General features: G+C 42.6%; 1 protein-coding gene across 1 annotated transcript in view; it reads left to right on the top strand.

The window, feature by feature from the left end:
• cadpsa (Ca2+-dependent activator protein for secretion a) overlaps nt 1–15011 on the top strand; it is a 226774-nt gene extending 211763 nt beyond the window's left edge. The window contains exons 28-29 of the mRNA XM_063214916.1: nt 4204–4308; nt 13432–15011. Coding sequence (XP_063070986.1) covers nt 4204–4308; nt 13432–13596 — 270 coding nt within the window. The 3' untranslated portion in view covers nt 13597–15011. The remainder of the gene's footprint in view (nt 1–4203; nt 4309–13431) is intronic.
• Nucleotides 15012–18348: the final 3337 nt, after the last annotated feature.

Raw genomic sequence — 18348 nt, 5'->3', positions numbered from 1 at the left:
TTTCCTTTTCCTCTAAAAAGGCAGCCTGAGTCACTCCTATTCCACTTTGGCGCTGTGCTGTTCCTCGCCTTCAGAGCCACACTTCGGCTGTGGCTGAAATGAAAGGCAGTGTCTCAAAGACTCCCTTCCTACATAAACAATTGTCTTATCAGATATGACTTCCGGCGTCAGAGTATCTGCTAAGCTAAGGCGTTCTTTTCAAATGACACTAACCAGAGCTCTGCCCTGCGACGTCATTACGTATTTGATGTTACGGCAATACTGTGGTTGGAGTTACATTCTTCTTCTAGGTTAGCATTTAGCTTACGTAGGCTAGTTGAGGACGGAATCATAAAATAGGCAATAGATACAGCGACATCATATTCAGATACTACAATGTTGATTTCTCACTTCAATTTTCATATCTAAGTAGTTAAGTGTCAGACTAAGGACCATTTTAAGGCAGTAGATCTGGTCAGTCTGTATCCGATCAGTATCAGCATCAGTAAGGTTGGTGAGGGACTATGAGTGAGTGAGTGGGTTGTTATGTCAAGTGGAGGGTTTGAGTGAGGTGAGGGAGAGAGTGCATTCAGTCTGGAGATCCCAGGTGGGGGATTGAGTGAGTGAGTGAGTGAGTGAGTGAGTGAGTGAGTGAGTGAGTGAGTGAGTGAGTGAGTGAGTGAGTGAGTGAGTGAGTGAGTGAGTGAGTGAGTGAGTGAGTGAGTGAGTGAGTGAGTGAGTGAGTGAGTGAGTGAGTGAGTGAGTGAGTGAATGTGTGAGTAATGCAAATAGAGTGAGTTAAAGTACGGGAGAGAGTCAGTGCATGTTTCCTGAAGGTCCCAGATGGGTGAGTGAGTGAGTGAGTGAGTGAGTGAGTGAGTGAGTGAGTGAGTGAGTGAGTGAGTGAGTGAGTGAGTGAGTGAGTGAGTGAGTGAGTGAGTGAGTGAGTGAGTGAGTGAGTGAGTGAGTGAGTGAGTGAGTGAGTGAGTGAGGCAAATAAAAAGAGTGAGTTACGGGAGAGAGTTAGTGCATGTTTCCTGAAGATCCCAGATGAGTGAGTGAGTGAGTGAGTGAGTGAATGAGTTACAGAGAGTGAGTTAGAGTGAGTGAGTGAGTGAGTGAGTGAGTGAGTGAGTGAGTGAGTGAGTGAGTGAGTGAGTGAGTGAGTGAGTGAGTGAGTGAGTGAGTGAGTGAATGAGACAAGTGGAGTTAGCGAGAAGACTGAGTGAGGCGAGTGAAGAGAGAGTACATGAGGGAGAGAGTGCATGGGGCCTGGGGGCCCCTGGTGGGGGCATGGGTGAGAGGGAGAAGTGACTGCAGCCCTCCTGGCCTCCCAGTGGGGGTCCCTCTCGCTGTGAGATCGCATGCCTGCTGCTGAGGCAGAGCTTTCACAAGGACACACACACACACACGCTCACACACACACACACACACACACACACACACACACACACACACACACACACACACACACACACACACACACACACACACACACACACACACACACACACACACACACACACACACTGTACATACATACATAGCCTACATACATTCATTCATGCTCACACATACAATCTAAATAGTTTTAGTGCAGCCATTCTACTAAAGATACCCTAAGAAGTTTCCGATCTGCCCTCTAATTTCCAACTGCTAGAACTGCTGCTTCAGTGCTTTGTGTTTTGTTGGTGTGTATTTTTACCATGATTTCCGATGTGATCCAATCCTTACGATCCAACCCCTGGCCCCACATCACAAATCTGCCATGAGCCTTGTTGAGTGTGTCATTTGGTTTGTAATCACAGACACAAACGCTGCCTCCCTTCGGGGCTCTTTTGCTGTGCTATATGAATGCAGTCCATTCACTATGCAGTCCATTTACTTTACCACCAATAACCCATATTATGTTTTTCAATTTCAAGAGTTCTTTTCCAAAGTGCAATATATCTTTTTTAATTACATAATTATTCAAAAGATTAAGTGTTTTTATAGCTTTTCTCAGTTAATATCGGTTAAATTAGTGTTTTGATGTCTTAATTGGGTATGTATGTAAATATAAGACATAATGAATAGCCTATATCATTAAGCCAATTCCAAACAAGACTGAAAAAAAGAGTCCTGAAAATTGTATTTAGCGGGCTTTAATAGTGTTTTGGAATAACAGCTCTTCTGATTTGTTCTGTCACCCGAGAGCACCGGCATCAGTGGTAGCACTGCAGCACACATTAGCACCATCATTAAGAAGTATCATTGCGTAAAGCCAGCCGGGAGACGGGCGCTTGCTCAGCTCCGCTCATCTCTGCTGCGCTGTTAAGTGCCGTTTATCCCTGGGTTACATCTCTTTAGACCTCCTCCTAAGAACATAACACGGTGGAGTCCTGCCCGGATTCACCACGGCAACCGAGCCATTCTGTGTCTTCCCGTCTCTCCTCGCCCCCCCCCCCCCCCCCCCCCCCCCCCCCCCCCCCCCCCCCCCCCCCCCCCCGCTCTCGACAATTCTGACTTTGACCATGGAGTCAGCCATCCAGCCAGTCAGTTTGTATTAGGATCACTGTGCTTCCCATCATAACTAATCAATGAAGCTCTGAGCCAGATGCAGCCCCTGGTTCAACATCTGGTGCCCAAAGGCTAATTGTCGTGCCCTATTCTGGAGGTGCTGTGAGTTCATGCTGCAGTCTCATAGAGATAGACAGAGAGAGAGAGAGAGAGAGAGAGAGAGAGAGAGAGAGAGAGAGAGAGAGAGAGAGAGAGAGAGAGAGAGAGAGAGAGAGAGAGAGAGAGAGAGAGAGAGAGTAAACAGACCCAGAGCTTTGGTAATTTAGACGTAGGCGCAGGGGAGAGACAGGATGGCTGATGGCAGGGGGCTTTTGGATATTCTGTGGGACTGAATTGCGAAAAAACAAACAAACAAACAAAAATGCCAAGCAGGCCATCTCGCCCAGGCGTGGCATGCCGTGCATGGCTCTCATTTCCAAAGATCAAGGCTTCAAGGCTGTGTGCCCACGTTCGTTCTCTCTCTCTCTCTCTCTCTCTCTCTCTCTCTCTCTCTCGCGCACTTTCGCTCTCTCTCTTTCTTTCTTTCTTTCTCTCTCTCTGGTGATGACTGACACAAGATCTTCAGGTCCCCACAGTAGCAAGAGCCGCTTCATCGCATTAAGCTCCAGCTATCAGTTTGGCATATACTAGGCGAGAGGGGGCACTCCGAGTTTTGGGAGAAAGATCTTTGACATCTGGACGATTGGCGAGACGATTGACTCCACTAGCACTTGGAGGCTAAGAAGTTCATTGAGGCCTTGGGTTTGCAAGCTCAAGTTTTTAAAGTTGGGTTTGCAACACTAATGAGCTCTCTGTCATCCTGCTGAATTACTTGTAACTGAATTTCGTGTAACTTCTCTGAACTTCTTGTACCGTTCTTGTAAATCTGATCTTGGGCCTCTATGATATCCGTCTCATGAAACTGAAGAGGATCAGCAAATTGTGATGAATGTTAACTGATGAGAGCTAGCAAAGCAATTGTGTGCAGATTCACCCGCATCTCTATCATTTGTTATGTTCCCAGATACTTTTCCCCTGTTGTCATGCCTACTACTGTGAGTTGTTGTAGAATCTGTATGAGTGAGGGCCACTGACTGCTTTGGCCGGGCCTAGCACTAAGTCAAACACACACCCCGCCCCGTCAATACAATGTAATGGGGACCCAATTCTTCCACCACTTCACCCTCTCTGGACCCAAGGCATCTGACCTCTTTGCCCCCCACCAAGTTGGCTTACTTGAGTGTAAATATATACAGTATACAGCAGTGGTCTATAATTATTTTTCTCCAAGGGCCAAATTATGTAGAGCAAGTGAGGCTGTAGGCCAAACCCACCCCCCAACCCAATGAGAAACAAGTTAGATGTCTGGACAGAGAACAGATTTTCGCTTTTTTGTTTTCACTTCTTGTCAGTGTCTGTTATGAGAATGTTAGCATAAGATCTAACTCTCTGTGAATACGTTTGAGAGATATGACCCACTGAAGTTTTAGTTATCGAATATCACACATATTTACATTTTCATTTGCTCTGACCTCATAGTGGGCTAAATGTTTGCCATGCCCGGTACGGGTCGGATTTGGCCCGCGGGCCTTTGTTTGCAGATCAAGGGTATACAGTATGTGAGTGTGTGTGAGAGACAGAATGTGCGTGTTTGTGTTGCTGGACAGCCGTGTGTTTGTCTTTCAGCAATGGTACACCAGCACCATGAACCTGCTGGGCACCTGGCTGACAGACCGCATGGACCTGCAGCTCCACGTCTACCAGCTCAAGATCCTCATACGCGTGGTCAAGGTAAGGAGACAGGAAATACAGTCAAGCCAGACAGGACCGATAACTGAGTGTAACGCATTTTCTTCATACATAAGTCGAGATATATCAACATGTCCTTACACTCAGTGTACAGTATATGCGTAACTCAAGATCCTCATACGCGTGGTCAAGGTAAGGAGAGAGGAAATACAGTCAAGTCAGACAGGACCGATAACTGAGTGTAATGCATTTTCTTCATACATAAGTCGAGATATATCAACATGTCATTACACTGTACAGTATATGTGTAACTCTAAGCCTGTGGGTTCAAGATCCTCATACGCGTGGTCAAGGTAAGGAGACAGGAAATACAGTCCAGCCAGCTTTAGTGCAAGACAGGACCGATAACTGAGTGTAACGCATTTTCTTCATACATAAGTCGAGATATATCAACATGTTCTTACACTGTACAGTATATGCGTAACTCTAAGCCTGTGGCTTCAAGATCCTCATACGCGTGGTCAAGGTAAAGAGCCACGAAATAAAGTCAAGTCAGCTTTTAGTGCAAGACAGGACCGATAACGAGTGTAACGAGTAATAATCCAATAAAATAAAAGTGACACTACGCATTTTCTTCATACATAGAGATATATCAACATGTCCTTACACTGTACATGCGTAACTCTAAGCCTGTGGGTTCAAGATCCTCATACGCGTGGTCAAGGTAAGGAGACAGGAAATACAGTCAAGCCAGCTTTAGTGCAAGAGAGGACCGATAACTGAGTTTAATGCATTTTCTTCATACATAAGTCGAGATATATCAACATGTCCTTACACTGTACAGTATATGCGTAACTCTAAGCCTGTGGTTCAAGCTCCTCATACGCGTTGTCAAGGTAAAGAGCCAGGAAATAAAGTCAAGTCAGCTTTTAGTGCAAGACAGGACCGATAACACAGGGTAACGAGTAATAATCCAATAAAATAAAAGTGACACTACGCATTTTCTTCTAACATAAGTCGAGATATATCAACATTACACTGTACAGTATATGCGTAACTCTAAGCCTGTGGTTCAAGATCCTCATATGCGTAGTCAAGGTAAGGAACCAGGAAATTAAGTTTACACTATGACTTGCTTTCTCCTTACTTCTGTCTTTCTTTCTTTTTCTACATGTATCCACATGGGTTACACTTACTTTGTACTGTCACTATTTCATTAATTATAAAATAGAGGTTGCACATTGTTCTCTGTTTCTTCCACATCTCTCAACATGAACTATCATGTACTTACACTGACTGTACATACGTAACCTTAAGCCTAACCCTGTGGTACAGGCCAGTTACATAGTTTGTTTAACTAGGGGGGGGTGTAAATACCAAATACCACAATAGCCCTGATTTTCTGATGCTACCACATGTTTGAAACACTGCTGTGTAATTTTTTTGAAAAAATCTTCCAAAAACCCCCCCCTACCCCAGAAATTACTTTTCCCACCCAAAAAGATGCGTTTTTCGCCTATTTTGCCAGTTTATCCACAGTTATCCCAGAACTACACATGAGTATGTTCATGATTTCCCATTTAATAGTCTAAAATGTGTGATGCTATATCACAGTAGAACTTTGAGCTATATAAGTACAATGTCAAGGTCATAATAGAGGTCAAAGGTTACAAAATATCGATTTTTAAGGGGAAAATATGTGTTTTTCAACTGCTGTTCCAGTACAATGCACAAATTATTTCCCATATTAGCAATTTTATGATCTTACATGTGGCATATCATACCACAGTTGTACTTTGAAATATGCAAGTACAATGTCAAGGTCATAAGTAAGGTCAAAGGTTACAAAATATCGATTTTTAAGGGAAAAATTGTGTCATTGGGTTGCTGACCCAGTACAACACATAGATTATGTTCATAATGGTCCATTTAATGATCTTAGGTCTTTGAACTATGCAAGTACAATGGTTCAAGGTCATAATACAGGTCAAAGGTTACAAAATATTGATGGGGGGGTGCTATCTTGAAACCGTTTTTCACGAAAAAACAAATGTGAAAATGAATAAACCTGTAATAATAACACACTTTTGATCTAGCTTTTGACTTTTCTAATCATAAATATTGCTAATGTGTCACAATAATGTGTGTAAAGAACAAAAGAGACCTAAGAGACAAAGGTCAAGCAAGTTGGATGACCCAAGTGAAAACAATAAATCAGTGAACTTTATGTGCATGGCACCAATTTCAAATCAGATCTACATGTTGCTACTATGCTTAGAAAATTGTAATATCGGTTTATTATTCAGGGCCAATACCCTCTTCCATCATAACTGAAGTTTCACATGTGAAGAAAAATGAACAACAACAGCATCAATGTTACCAATGGTGAATGTGCCTTTCTTGATGTTTTTTGGTTCATGCAAATTGCTCTTTGCCTCTTTGTAAGCATAGGCTTCACTTGTGGATACCAGGCCCTCAAACAGACTTCATGAAGACTTTCTGACCAGTTGAGCAGAAACATGCACATCAGTACCCTGCAAACCTCATTTTTCAGGGCTCTAGCAGTGCTTTTCCTGTGCCACCTGTCCCAAGGAGGGAGATGGTGATCCCGCTTCTAAGTTTTAAAACCGTTCTAGTCTCCTATACGTCCCCTGGTGTAAAGGCATGTCTCTTGGTATCTCGTCCATGCTCTGGACACTCTGCTTCTTGCCACAGCACACATTGATGTGGTATCTTGGATGAATAACAGCTGAGCAAATTTAGTGGGTGATAGACACCAACCCATGGTAACTCCAGGGGTGGGACATTGAAAACATGCATGTGACCTAAAAACAGCCAGAAAGGATGGAAAAGGAGAGATAGGCTGTGCCACCACCTACAGGATAACTCTGTTTTGGGGCTTGTTTATATTACCTTTACCATTTCTACCCACTATTTGTTAAATTTGCATAACAGTAGTCAAATAGACTCGCAGTGTTGCTTCCTAACTGGACAGGCTGATGATACAAAAGTGATCCACTCTGATCATTGTGACATAAAAGAGACAATGCTTTTACCCCTTTGCGCAGAGCGCATGTTTTAACCTTATTGTCCTCAAAATTGTAATGACCAAGTCTTAATCTCTTATCTAAGGCTCTCATATCAATGTTATTATGATGTTGTTGAGTCATTCCAGCAAAGTCTGATTGGGTCTGAACTGATCATGGAATGTAGGTGGGCGCATCGGTACTAAGAGGCTATATTCCATGATCAGTTCACATGATTTTTAAGCAATTTTGATTACTTTAACCCTCAATATAACCTGGAAATAAGATATTGCATTGTGTAAAATATTGGCATACCACATAAGTAGCCATTTAAGTGCCCTTAGCTAACTTTCTACACTGAAACATGAAAAATAGGCATTTTAAACCATTTTCGTGACCTTTGACCTTAAGTAGGACTGACACTACACATTTTGCTGCTCACTTGAAGTATGGCATGGTACATGAAATACCATTCAATAGCCCAGCATGAACTTATTTCTATTCTGCACTCCATAAAAGATGGGGAACCATGGGAAAATGGCAGAAAATAGGCATTTAAGACCATATTGATGACCTTTGACCTTGAATATGACCTTGACATTTGACTTTTTTTTGCTCAAAGTACACCTCCAGCATGGCATGCCACATGAAATGCCATTAGATGATCCAGCATGGACATATTTTTACTCTGTACCTCGTAAAACATTGGGAACTATAGAGAATTAGCCCAAAAACAGGCGTTTTGGGGGTTAAAAAGTAATTTCTGGGGTAGGGGGGGGTTTTCGGGCTTGATTTTTAAAATTTTTACATCAATGTATTCCTAAGACATGGTAGCATAAGAAAATCTGGGCTAAAGTTGAATCTGAACATTTTCATCAAATAACACCCCTCCCTAGTTTAACAGTATCTGATTATTAACAGTACCTGATAATGTAAAACAGTGGGAGGAAACGTAAGTGTATCCTTAAAGGGAGGAAAGCTATTATTCGTGGTGAATTTTCAGTGGAACAAAATGTTTTAGAAAAGCCTACCTGTTGACCATCGTGGGTCATAGTTAATGATTGTGTTTTAAAATAGCAATTAAAAAGCTGAGCACCATCGTATCTGCTGCTGCTGCTAAGTTTGTTACACTGTAAAACATTGCAAGCCGGTTAAACGTAAAAAAGTAAGTTCCCCTGCTGCCTTATGTTTGTAAGTTAACTCAACTTGAGACTTAAGTCAACTAGAGGCTTTCTTACAGCTTACTTACAAACTTAAAGGTACACTGTGCAGGAAATGGTCAAAAAAGGTACTGCATCTAAGCTGCTCATTGAAACTAGGCTCCCTATTAGTCAAGTTCATTATGTATTTTTGCTGGAATTTTATGGGGATTTGGAAAACTATACATTTTTGAAAAGTAGATAGTATAAGCAATCAGAAAAACAATGTTTCCATTTGCACAGGTGGCGGCCATCTTGGACATTTTCAAAATGGCGTCCGAAAAACCTATATTTTGTCATTTCTCAGCTTCTGAATAAGTTAGAACATTGATTTTAACTGCTTAACCAACATTTTCAGGGTCACTGAATCTAATGGTGTTAGTTGTATTGTTGTCAGACATTTTGTTACCACACCAATTTATTTGAACTATTGATTTATAGTATTTATGAGTAGATGGCCCACCATTTAAAACATCCCAGCTTGAATGTGCAAAACTGGTACAGTTTACATGTCCACCATTTTGCTGTACATTTACAGGCTTGCCTGTGCAAATCTCACAGCTACATTGTATCCAGTATACAGGAGCAGCGCCACATAGTGAATGTTTTGAGTGTCAACAGGTGTTCAATTTTTTCATTTGGGGAATCCTTCAGCATGCATGCATTTTCTGTATGATAATACTGGAAACTGACTGCAAGACAGAGTGACAAATCAATTGGTGTTATTAATATTATTAATGCACATACGAGCATGTCATTAAACTGGTGTTGGTGAGTGTGCTTTAGTGTAACAGTGAGGGTTCTGTTTGCTGTTTGTTCTGGTTATATTCATGGGTGAAGAACATCGAGGTAAACAAGAGACATGTCAAGCCCGTGAGCTCATTAACTGGAAGTGTGTATTCTATGCCAGTCTCATGATACCAAGACGGTGGTTCTGGTCCAGAATCCAAGATTAGACACTAATGGACATGTACGAGAAGTAGTTCAAGAGAGGGTCAGTCTGAGTGATTGGGACCATGTTAAATCCAAAGACGACTGCAGAACTGCACAGCTGAGACACCAGGGACACAGAAGCAGTCTAGTATCTCTCCTGTCACTCAGGTGCAACCAACAAGGTTCAAATACAGCATGCAAGCAACCAACATGCACATCATTTCTACAGGACGATCCACAGCCAAGAAGCGTGGCAAGAAGAGAGGATGAACAGAAATGGATGACCCAGGCCCCTCAACATCTAATTCTTCTCCACTCCACTCGTCAAGAAACAAAGCTCCATCTGCCAAAAGGCTGATGGTGAACTACTTTATCTGGTCAGAACTGCAAATGCCGGAAAATCTCCAAAGGCTGCTTTGGAACAGTCCCAGAATCTCACACTCAAAACTAGACTGAACATCTCAGCAGATGATGCACATGCAATTGATGTATGATATCACAAAGATTGTGGGACAAAACATGTGTCATGTACGGCGAGACTCAGGCTTGACAGAAATACAACTCTCAAAGAAGCCTTGACGTTAAACATGTTCTGCTTGAGCTGATCAACCGAATTGATGTGGAAACACAAAACAAAGCATGGACATCATTGAAAAAATGTATGTCAAACATGCTTGATTCAGAAGCCTTGGAGAATCATGAACTTGCATTCAGTAGAAAGTGGCCGAAAGAGAGACACACCCTTGCTAGTCTGTACAATTCAGCTGGGACATCATTGATGTTGCTGGATACTTGTATGGCATCTGTTCCCTGGCCTGTCTTGGTGAAGGTTGCAATGTTTGTCCTTGTCACCTGTGCTGCTTTGTAAATTGTTTTCATGTTATCATATTCATCAGTTGTCATTGCAGCATGAACCATGTCTTCTTCACATGCTTCTGGATAGTAGGGACTTTTGACTTCTTTGGGTCATTTAGAACAGACAGATTTCAGTTATGGCAAGACTGTGAGGATTCTCTTTTTTCAGCCACTTTCTACTGAATGCAATCTTTGTGATATTGGACAGCATTGAATGTGCATCATCTGCTGAGATGCTGGTGTCATTCTTGTTTCAGGGTGGGGATTCTGGGACTTTACAGCAGCCTTTAGAGTTTTACTGCCATTTGCAGTTTTGACCTGATAAAGCAGTTCACTATCGTCCTTTTGGTAGAAGAAGCATGGTTTCTTATCGAGTGGACTCGTACGAAATCTTGTGGATAGTGGAGAAGAATCAGATGCTGAGGTGCCTGGGTCAGTCATTTTTCAGTCATTTTTCGAGACTTGGTCTGACCAAGTCCATAACAATTAACATTTCCCAAACGGCTGATCTGCCTCCTTAGGTTTGCTACTGGTTGACTGTTGTCCGGCCAAGTGAGTGGAGTTCCCAATTTTTTTGAGATCAGAAACAATATTTACATTTCTCTTGGCCTGCCTAGAAGCAGTGCAGAAGGTGCTGCATCACTGGGAGGTTGTAGTGCAGTTCTGCAGTCGTCTTTTGATTTTAACATAGCCCCCATCCCTCAGACTGGCCCCCTCTTGACCTACTTCCAGTACATGTCCATCGGCGTCTAATCTTGGATTCTGGACCAGAACCACCTTTTGGCATCGTCAGACTGGCATAAAACACACAGCTTCCAGTTAATGAGCTCATAATGCTTGATAATGCCTCTTGTTCACCTTGATGCTCTTCACCCATGATTATAACCAGAACAAACAGCAAACAGAACCCTCACCGTTACACTCCACCACCATCACCATCACCAACACCAGTTAATGACAGTATGTGCATTAACAATATTAATAACACCAATTTATTACTTGATTTGTAACTGTGTCTTGCAGTCAGATTCCAGGATCATCATACAGAAAATACATGCATGCTGAAGGAAGGCAAAAGGCAAAAATTTAACGCCTGTTGACATTCAATATATTCACTACATGGCACTGCTCCTGTTTACTGGATACAATGTAGCTGGTATGAGCTTTGCACAAGCAAGCCTGGATATATACAGCACAATGTTGGACACGTAAACTGTTTTGCACATTCTAGCTGGGATGTTTTGTATGGTGGGCTTGACGGACATGCATCTACTTGTAGATACTATACAGTAAATCACCAGTTCAAATAAATTAGCATGGTAACAAACTGTCTGAGAACATTAAAACTACCACCAGTAGATTCAGTGACCCTGAAAATGTAGGTTTAGCAGTTTGAATCAATGTTTTAGCTCATTCAGAAGCTGAGATATTGCAAAATTATGGTTTTTCGGAAGCCATTTTGAAAAATCCAAGATGGCCGCCATGCAGACACTTGTGCAAATGGAAACATGATTTTTCTGATAGCTGATACAATATACTTTTCAAAAATGTATAGTCTTCCAAATCCCCATAAAAATCCAGCGAAAGGTTCAGATCCAAACGTAATGAACCTGACTAATTGCCAAATTTGAACTTTACATGAAAGTTTACTAAGTAATAAACATTAACTAGTATGGTCCAATTACAGTCATTTTTGCAGCTAAAAATGGCTATTTTAGGAAATTCAAAATGGCGGACCATGGAGAAGATCCCCTTTTTCATGAGTGAAAAATGCAATTTTTCCAGTCATAATGAATACTTAGAATTTGATGGTGGTGGTAAGTATTCATGAAAAAGGTGACATTAGTGAGTGGGCAGCATGAATTCTGGAAATGAACAACTAAAAATCTCACACAGTGTCCCTTTAAGGCAGCAGGGCAACTTACTTTTTTACACTTGGTTTACCTAGGGTAGAAGGTGTTGTAGTGATGAAGGCTGGAGATGGTGCGTATCTCACTGATAGAGAAGAGCAAATGCTGCCATGCAAAATTCATGAGCAGAAACCATTGACGCAACTTCGCATCCATGTGACGTGTAAACAGAAGTGACTCCTACACACAACGTAGGAAGTGGACAGGAAGGCAGAATCCATGATCCAGAGTATCTCCAAAAAACAACCTCTCCAAGTCAAGTGCTAAACATTGCAGCGTGATCTTCGGGGTGCGAGCTGGAGTCAAGGCTTAAAGTGGTTGTTGAAGAACGTCATCGATGTATTTCTGTCATGAGTGGAGGAGCTCTGCTTTGACAGACTTCCTCCTTTCTTCTGATATGTGTCTCTTGACTGTCTCAATGCAAAAGACACAGACAGGAATTATTTAAATTAATACATAGACAGCATATATGCACGCACGTACGCACACACACACACACACAAACACATTTTTAGCTTAGTGTTTATTCATCTCTTTGATTATTCCTGAATGGTAGAAACTGTAAGAATATTACTCTCATAATCTTGCAGTGCTGCTGCTTTCAAAAACTAGTTTCTATTTCACTGATTTCTACTGCCTCCTGGTAATTGTTGGCAGTGAGCTTCATGCGGTGATCTTAATTTTCTCATCAGAAACCAACCCTTAACCCATTGTGTTCCGGAGACACATATACAGGTTTTTCAGGATTTTGAGATTTTAGCTGTTTTATTAACTATGTGGATATGTTAGAGATGAATGAACACATTACAATGCAGGGGGGGGGGGGGGGGGTCTTGGCTTTTAAATGTAACTCATTGCATGTTTGTATGTGCTTCGGACGCTGAGATATTTAGGATTTAATAGGAATAGGGCACCCTTTAGAACAAAATGGGTTATAATATCCTAGATACAGTCCGCTCACACATACCTAGCTACCTATCACAGTCTCATATTTGACCAGGCGGGGTATGCTATTTGCATACCCGTCTCATCTCACGTTGACACCTAGACCTTGCCCTAAACCTCAGCGTCAGTGAAGTCATGCTGCCACAAGGGAACGCTTTTCAGTTCAGCGTCAGTTTTTTCCAAATATTGCTGCCTGATCAGTAAGTCGGTAAAAAGTGATGTGTTGGGATGAGATCGAGTCGCTTGACCTCTGTTGACCTTTAACCTCTCTTTGACCTTCCTGCTGTCGTTACCCAGAAAAAATACAGGGACTTCCGTCTGCAGGGTGTGCTGGACTCCACCCTCAACAGCAAGATGTACGACACTGTGCGCAACCGCCTGATGCTGGAGGAGGCCACGGCGTCCGTGCGGGAGGGAGGCATGGCCGGTATCTCCATGAAGGACAGTGACACAGAGGACTGAACAAAAAAACAAAACAAAACAAACATGGCTGCCGATGCTGTTTCCACACTCACATCTAAGCCGGTCACACAAGTGCATGTTAATGACTCCCGTCCGTCGGCCATTTTTTTTCCAACACAAATGCTGGGTTTGTTTTTGTTTTTTCATTTCCCCCCTGAATTTCACAAAGTCTTCATTTTGCCCACGAGGGACCAAACAAAAACAAAAAGAGCCATTGAGCTTAACTTGCCGATTCGGCGTAACTATAGCTATTGTATCAAGGAAATTGAAAAAAAGAAAACCTACAAAAAAATGAATGTTGTACAACTAAAGTTTAGAAAATTGTCCAGATTTCATCTTTCAGTGTCTGAGCAATATGGAGTGTCGTGTGTGTGTGTGTGTGTGTGTTCGCTGAGTGAGATAAGTAGGAGTATGTGAAGCTAAGCTAATGTGTGTCCTCTTGCTCAGTGCTGGTCTCAATGGTTCTCCTTTACTGTCCCTACGCGAATGGGCTCTCCAGTTGTGCATAGTAGACTCCCGTGCTGGGCCATGTTCAGTGTGTCTGATTGTACACTCGGATGATAAAAGCTCGATCTGGGTTAATTTCAACTGTTTGCCATGCTTGGGTAGTAGAGGAAACTGTTATTTGTTTGTGTTCACACAAACCTGTAGCTCTTCATTGTCTTCTTCCAGGACCAGGGCTGCGTTTCTCGACAACATTGTTGCTAAGTTAGCAACTGACTTAGTTGCAATGCAATTCCCAATTGGAAACCTTGTAAGTTGCTAACTTAGCAACGATGCTTCGAGAAACGGGGCCCGGAATTCCAAGACCTTTTAAAAACTAATAATAACAAAAAAACAGCTGTTGTTTTAGAAATGCAATACATGCCCAAAATATCACAGTGGTTGTTCTTTTTTCACCGATATTATCAATATTTTTTATGCTTTTAAAACCACACACAATTTTTTTAATAGGCGATGTTCTATTTTAGTTACGTTGTATTGTATTTTATGTATTCTATTTGACACAAAGGCAATCTTTTTCCCTCCTCTGTTTAGCTTTTCACGCCATCCCCCGCATATGATGTTTCACATTTTGTTTCCTGAATGGAGTGTAGGATGATGTTTGCCAGTACTGCCTTCACCTTCCTTGTCTCTGGTGCATAGACGATGCTGTACATTGCCCTCGGTGCAGTAGCTGCATGTTTCCCAGTGCCCAACCTCTCTCTCTCTCTCTCCCTCCCTCTCTCTCCCTCTCTGTCTCTCTCTCTCTTTCTCTGTCTCTCCCTCCTTCCCTCCGGAAGCTCTTTGTTTTTTCTGTGTAAAGCTAATGGTGGATACATCTTGCTTCTGCCTTACGGTAAGCCCACAGTCCAGACGCAAAATGACTTGGGCCTACACCAACAAAAAAAGTCAAAAACAAAAACAAAAAAATACATGTACAAAAAATGAAATAAAAATATATAGAAATGAAATATATACTCCTTTTGATTGGATCTTCTTTGTCACCTAACTGCTTGGATTATGTGCAGTCTTTGTTACGTGTGTTGTGGCGATATGTATGTCGCGTGTCCTCGTATGGACTTTAGAGAGCGAGGTCATTCTGGTGCTAAAATGGCCTTAACCTCCCAACTGCCAAGATCACAACAGCTTTGCGCTTCTTCCCTGGTCCTGGCAAGTCCCATCATCCTGCCATAAAAGCATTTTCCTAAGAAATGGGCAGAGGGAGACTAAGCCCCCGGGATTATTACGACGGGCATACCTCGTTTTCAGAGGCCATATTACAGACCAGGCCAGAGGGAGATTGCAAGAAAGGCTAAAGATGATACACTTTTCCTCATCTATTCCTTAGGCAGATCATCTCAACTAGATTAAAACATTATTCCCTCCCCTCTAAGATCTCTGAACAAATCTCTCTCAAGACACAAGCGATACAGCCGCTGAGATGTACGTAGTCGCTTGAGGATTAGGTATGACGAGGAATTGAATTAAACGAAGATGGAGCATTTTAATTATTTCATACAGGATGCAAAGGCTAATCCTTCTAAGAAGGGAGGATTGAAGCTGAGCAAAAAAAAAAACATGATTGACGACACTTGTTCGGGGCAGTTCAAATGAAAAGGTAAACATGTGGTCTTTCACAGCGCAAATGGGCCTTTTACTGCACCACAAAACAAAGCAATCTTTCGAAACCGAGGCTCACGCTAGTGAAGATGCAATTCGTTTTATAGGTCATAGCCTGGTACAGGTTAAAGGCCGCACATCCAAACATCTGAGCTAGGAGCAAGAGCACAATAGCGCAGACAAAAAAAAGATGATTAAGTTATCTGAGTCATCTGAAGGAGGATCCATTGACCCAAAATGTCACTTTTTTAAGTGAGAGACAAAAATCCTGCTTGAAGTGGACTTTCTCTATAGTCTATATTCTATAGTTCATAGCTATCGTAAGTCCAGAAGTTTCATTTCATATAATGCACTGTATGATAGTGTCATTTTTACAAATGTACCGTCGTGGCAACATAAATGTACTATATGGTAGTGTCATTTTTTACAAATGTACAGCCGTGGCAACATAAATAAGGGGACAGTATAGGCTATTCATTATGACACAAGTTGTTCTGACAGTACTAAGGGAACCATAGGCTTCTTGCTGATGCTGTTTAATGTGAATAGTAGTGGAATGTGCATTACTTGGCCACAGAGAGAGAGAGAGAGATGATAGGGGAAAACAGAAAAATCGTCAGCCTCCAAGATGCAATTCACCAGCATTGTGGCAAAGACCACAGGGCATGGTGGGACACAAATCAGTCAAACCGTGCTGTCGAAATATCTTTGCGGGTTCTACCGCTGTGACCTAATTGCCGGAACGTACACTTTCACAGAGCCACTGCTATCTCCGATGGCTCCCTCTGTATAGTCAACATGAAATTGAACAGAGGTAGGCGGAAAAGAAAGAAAGAGAAAAAAAAACAAAAAAACAAATGACATAGCTCAGCATCCAATCTGACATGTGAGTGGCCTTGGAAATCATACATTTAATTTCCTCATAAATCCTGTGCCCCAGTGTCAGTGCTTTCTTTGCAGGGAGAGCGGGCCACGGACACAGATTAATAAGGCCACAGATTCTGGCACGATCTGAGCTGCTTTGGCTTTTAAGCCTCAATCAGGTTAGAAAATGGGGATGATAACAGTATCCAAATAAACGGCTCTCCAATTGACTGTCACAGCGACAACTGGCCACGGACAAACACACTTGTATTTAGGGAGCAGGGGGGGTGGGGGTTATAGGAGATATAGGAGAGGATGGTGTGTGTGTGTGCGCGCACGCGCGTCTGTGTGTGTGTGTGGGGGGGAGGGGGGTCTTGTGTGTGTGTGCTTGTGTGTGTGTGTGTGTGCATGCGCGTCTGTGTGTCTGTGTGTGTGTGTGTGTGTGGGGGGGTTTCTTGTGTGTGTGCTTGTGTGTGTTTGTGTATAGAGGGAAACAATGGGAGGAGGAGGTAAAGGTAAAATTGATGGTGTCCTGCCCCCCTCGCCTCCGTGCACAGCAGGCCTCTATGGAGCCTGATATGAGGCCGATCAAAACAAGAAAATGGAGACAAAGAGTCCGAAAAAAACACATCCTAAGCAGACCAGCGAACACATTTGTATTTGGTGTTTGTACGGCCATGCTGCATCACCTCAAAGCTGTTGCATCACCTGGGCCGAGCAATTTGTCTGTCTGCCGCATCTTGCTCCAAATGGGCATGAATATCTTGTACAGGGCAGCCAACAGGGGGGGAAAAAGGGGTCAGCGGTCCCGGGGCCCAGGTAGATGGGGGGCCCCCAGAGGTGTAGTCTACTTTTTAGTAGTGGGTATACTGTATATTTGAGCATTTTTTGAAGTGGGTATACTGTATATATTTGTGCTATTGTAAATAATGAATCAATCAATTTTAAGTGGGTATACTGAAATCCCTGAAATTTAGAAGTGGGTATACTGCGTATACCTGCGTTCTACGTAGACTGCACCACTGGGGCACCCATAATTTGAGTCCTCATTACATTTGGTGTATTCGGTGTGGGATGGGGGGGGAGGGGGGCTCTTTCAGATGATATTGTCCTGGAACCAGCCAAAGCTGTCAGCGGTCCTGAGAATGTACGGTATGCAGGGTGGCGAGGGCGGCGGGACAAGGGTCTAGTAGTCTGGTCTGTCTGTCATTGCTGGAAACACAGCGTGGGGTTCTGGCTGGTGCCTCCGTGTGACTTGCGCAGGAGGGGGGGGGGAGATGTTGAGAAAAGCTCTTTCCCTAAATAAACAGGTACATGGTGGCACATCCCCTTCTCCGTAAAGGCAGCCTCAAAAGCCTCTTACCCGTTTTTCTTTCTTTTCTTTTTTTTACTCCATATGCCATTGCGCATCCATCTTTATCCTGTTGATAAGATAGAGAACACGGGCGAACAGATTAATTTTATATCTGTTTTCTGTGAAAAGAGTAGCTTACTGGTTATTGTAATCTTACATGGTGCTCCTGGCAAAGGCATGCCATGCGTCCGCTGATCCAGAGGAAGAGAACACGCCATCATGCAGTCTCTTTAGTCTTTTAATCAAAAGTCCTGTCGAGAAAGAACAGTTTGTCAAAGCCACGTAAATGGGTTCACAATACACTAATTTCCTTTGTGGCTTGAAGTTCAACAGTACATACAGATCCTGACCACAATATTAATTCTTTATTTATTAGTTCATTATTATTCTAACTAACTAGAAATAACATCCCATTCATTTTCAATGGGGTT

This window comes from Engraulis encrasicolus, chromosome 14, assembly GCF_034702125.1.
Source record: "Engraulis encrasicolus isolate BLACKSEA-1 chromosome 14, IST_EnEncr_1.0, whole genome shotgun sequence".
NCBI classification, from domain to species: domain Eukaryota; kingdom Metazoa; phylum Chordata; class Actinopteri; order Clupeiformes; family Engraulidae; genus Engraulis; species Engraulis encrasicolus.
The sequence above is the reverse complement of the archived record's forward strand: the minus strand, read 5'-3'. Positions and strand labels throughout refer to the sequence as shown.